Here is a 3,754-nt window from a genome sequence, read left to right as displayed (position 1 = left end):
CGTGGCCAGGTCCTTCTGTGTGAGCCCCTTGCTCTGCCGGCCCTGCTGGATCACTTTGCCCACTTCCAGAGTCACCCTGTCATGGTGCAGTTCCTCTGTCTCCCGGTCCAGCTTAGCTGTGTTCTTGGTGATTGAATGCTGTTTGTTCTGGCCAGCAGCCCCTATAGTGAGGCAAGAGCAGAGGAGAAGGTTTGGAATTACCTGAGAAGAATGACTTCAGAATGGTAACCAGACCCAGAGGACAGGCTCTACTACCTTGCCTCTAGGAACCCAAATTCTGCCCAAAATTCAGCCATATGAACATGGAATTCCAGAGTTTTCTCTCAATTACACGAAGTAGGCAGAAAAAGTCTCTGCTGTTCTTGAGCCAACTAGAGATGCTCTGGGATCCCAGATACTGGCTCTCTGACTGGCATCAACAGTGCCCAGTTACTGAGTCCTTGAGTCCTGATGTGTCCCAGCAGAAACATAGGTACCTACATTTCTTGGAAGTCTCCACATCTTCTCCCCGTCTCTGAGCCGCTAAGATGGCCTAGAAAATTAGAAAACTTTTTTGATAAAAGTTAGCTTTGGCAGTGTCTACCACACGTCTGCTTAGGCTGCTGTTAGCCAATCAGCATGTTGCTAATGATTAGTGGTTTTGAAGAGTTGACATACAATGCTGGGTTCCATAACCCAAGCTCATCATACAAAACTCTACAATCGAATATCCTGGAAACTCACAGTAAACTGCTGCTAGAAAGACAAAAGATCACTTCATTCACTGCTGAGGAAGACAGGGTGACAGATTCTTTTTCTTCCCCCTTTTTAGAGACAGAGTCTCACTATGCTGCCCAGACTGGTCTTCAACTGTTGGCCCCATGCAATCCTCCCAAGTAATGGAGACTGCTGGCAAGTACTAATAGATTCTTTATAGAAATCATATTTAAAATAGATTTGCTTCTGTGCTAGACTCTCCTGCAAATGCAGGAAAGAAAACCAAGTGTTGACCTAGTGTGGCCTTCCTCCCTCAATCTGGCTCCTAATAAAACAGAGATGACACATCTCATGGAAACCTGCATTCTCTCTGGAAACACTGCCAATAATAGTGATGCTGGCTGTCTGATCTATAGTCACTGAATTTTTTTATTTTTTGCAATGAAGTTTCACTATGTCGCCCTCAGTAGAGTGTCTTGGCATCACAGCTCACAGCAACCTCAAAACTCTTAGGCTTAAGCGATTCTCTTGACTCAGCCTCCCAAGAAGCTGGGACTACAGGTGCCAGCCACAATGCCTGGCTATTTTTTGGTTGTAGTTGTCATTGTTGTTTAGCAGCTCTGGTCTGGACTCAAACCCACCAGCCTCAGTGTATGTGGCCAGCACCCTACTCACTGAGCTATGGGCACCAAGCCTATAGTCACTGAATATTAAAGTACTTCTTCATACTTCTAATGATTTAGAGAAATGATCTGTGTGACGTTTTAGGTATGATATATTTAAAGATGCTTTCCACAAAAAGTGTCTGTTCACATGACTCCCAGGTTGTGGGCACTAAGTTCCTTTGAAAAACAAGTGCATTTGGTTTCCACCATTCAATCGATAAGACCAGGGCAGGTCAATACATGCTTGACGTCAAGATCCCCAGGACTCCTGACCATACTTTGTGCCATTCTGAGAGTACAAACCAGGCAGGGGCAGTAACTAAACAGCCTCCCCACATTACACCTGAGTCACAACTGACCTAAGGATGCATCAGCCACACTGCCGACTCCCTCTATGTAAGCATCACTCAGGGGCTGCCCTTCTACCCTTGCAACTGGGGAAAGCAAGATCCCTCTGCACACAGAGTCTCTAGGCCATCCCAGAACAGGGACCAGGTACTCCCCTCTGGTCACCCGGCTCTTTCCCCTCCCAATCTCCCACTCTGTCTCTCTCTTACCTGCTCTATTCCCACTGCCCCCCCAGCTCACTTCCTACCCCCCCGTCCCTGCCTCTGGGCCCCACCTCCTGCCCTGTTCCTGGAACCAACTGTCCCTCCCTGTCCCATCACGGTCTCTTCCCTGACCCCATACTCCCTGGTCCCAGCCGCAGCCTCGCCCCGTCACCCGTCCCATGTCCCTGCCCCGACTTTTGGCTTTCATCCTCACACAGGTCCCTAAGCCCTGCCCCCACCCCAATTCCCTGACTCTTGTCGCCGTCCGTCACCCCGCACCCCAACCCAGCGCGTTCCCTGCCCCCTCCTCCTCACTGACCCTGCTCCTAGTCCTAATCCCACCTCTGTCCCTCGCACCTTATACCCAGTCCCCCAGCCCTACTTCTGTCACATGACTGGGCCCCACACCTCCCCCTGCTCCGCCCCAGACCTTCGACCGCTGTCCTCTCGCCCGTCCCCCAGCCTTGCCCCCAGCCCAGCCCAGCGACCGCTCCGCCTGGCCCAGACGCTCCTCCGGTGGGCGAGGCACCTGCTTGGATTTGGCCTGCGCGGCCGTGGGGCCCTTCTTACGCAGCACCGTCACGGTGTCCCAGTCGCTCTCGGCCATGGCGCGGCAGGCGGGGGCGGCGGTCCGTCCGGCGGCTCCGCGGCAGCTGCTCGAGACCCGGCGCGGTGACGCGACGTCCCCTCGTCGCTTACTCCGCTTCCGGCGCCTGTGCCGCGGTCCCGCCCCCGACCCCCATTGGCCGGCGACCTAGGGGCGGGCACTTCCCGCGGCCTGGGGCCAATCCGCGCCCGGCTCGTCTGAGGAAACGTCGGGGCCTCGCACGGGCGTTCTGCCCAGGGCGACGTCGAGCCCAGGCGGCTGGGAGAGTCACGGCCGCTGGGGGGCGCCGCAGGCAGGGAGGGTGCCCCAGGTGGGAGGGTGGCTTGGGGGTCGCGGAGAAGACTAAGGGGAGTTTAAAACCTGGGCGGGTTAAGACCTCCAGATTAGACGGAAAGCAGGGGGCGGGGGAAGGAGAGCCCCGTGGGGGAGGGCGGCCTGAGACTCTGCGGGAGAAGACAGGATGCGGGGTGGCAGGGTGGGGAGGGGAAGAGAGCCCCGTGGGGGAGGGCGGCCCCAGCGGGTCTGTGCGACCAGCGGTGGTCTCTGAGCAAACCTAGGGGTCCCTCCCTCCGCCTACCTTTCCGGGTGTGCGTCTGGGCCACGTGGGCGAAAGCGCGTGCAGCGTCTGCCCTTGTAGCTGCGGGAGCTGTAGCCTGTTTGGCTTTCATGCTTTTGAACTTAGGTTCTGTTCCTGCATTTATTTTGCCGTGCTGCGCACAGTTCGAAGTTGTTTCTCAGGAGCTGTGTTGTACGATGCAAAAAAGTTGGGGCTAGAGATAGGTGCAGGTTTTGTGGGGCCGGAAACATGGACAAGTTCGCAAAAGAATGCAAAACTGTGAAAACAAGATTAGTTACTAAAAGAATGTTTTTGCAGAATATATTTGAATAATGTATAGGACATATACATTATTGTACAATAATTCTGTAATACTGTAGTTTACGGTTATTTCTCAATTTTTTATAATGAGAAAAGTAATTTTTTTTTTTTTTTGAGACAGAGCCTTACTGTGTCGCCCTCGGTAGAGCGGTAAAGTGCTAAGGCTTTATAGCTCACTGCAACCCCAAACTCTTGGGCTTAAGCGATTCTCTTGCCTCAGTCTCCCAAGTATTAGGGCTCGACGCTTGTGGCTCAAGCGGCTAAGGCGCCAGCCACATACACCTAAGGTGGCAGGTTTGAGTCCCCAGCCCGGGCTCGCCAAACAACAATGATGGCTGCAACCAGAAAATGGCCAGGC

General features: G+C 53.8%; 1 protein-coding gene across 1 annotated transcript in view; it reads right to left on the bottom strand.

Annotated features, from left to right (window-relative positions):
- EDF1 (endothelial differentiation related factor 1) overlaps positions 1-2,615 on the bottom strand; it is a 3,908-nt gene extending 1,293 nt beyond the window's left edge. Inside the window, exons 1-3 of the mRNA XM_012808185.2 lie at positions 2,442-2,615; positions 481-532; positions 1-161 (exon numbers count right to left, since the gene is read on the bottom strand). Coding sequence (XP_012663639.1) covers positions 1-161; positions 481-532; positions 2,442-2,519 — 291 coding nt within the window. The 5' untranslated portion in view covers positions 2,520-2,615. The remainder of the gene's footprint in view (positions 162-480; positions 533-2,441) is intronic.
- Between the last annotated feature and the right edge of the window lie 1,139 nt (positions 2,616-3,754).

The sequence above is a fragment of the Otolemur garnettii genome, unplaced genomic scaffold, assembly GCF_000181295.1.
Source record: "Otolemur garnettii isolate 467f Iridium unplaced genomic scaffold, OtoGar3 scaffold00087, whole genome shotgun sequence".
NCBI lineage: Eukaryota > Metazoa > Chordata > Mammalia > Primates > Galagidae > Otolemur > Otolemur garnettii.
Note: the sequence above shows the minus strand (reverse complement) of the source record. Positions and strands in the feature narration are given on the sequence as shown.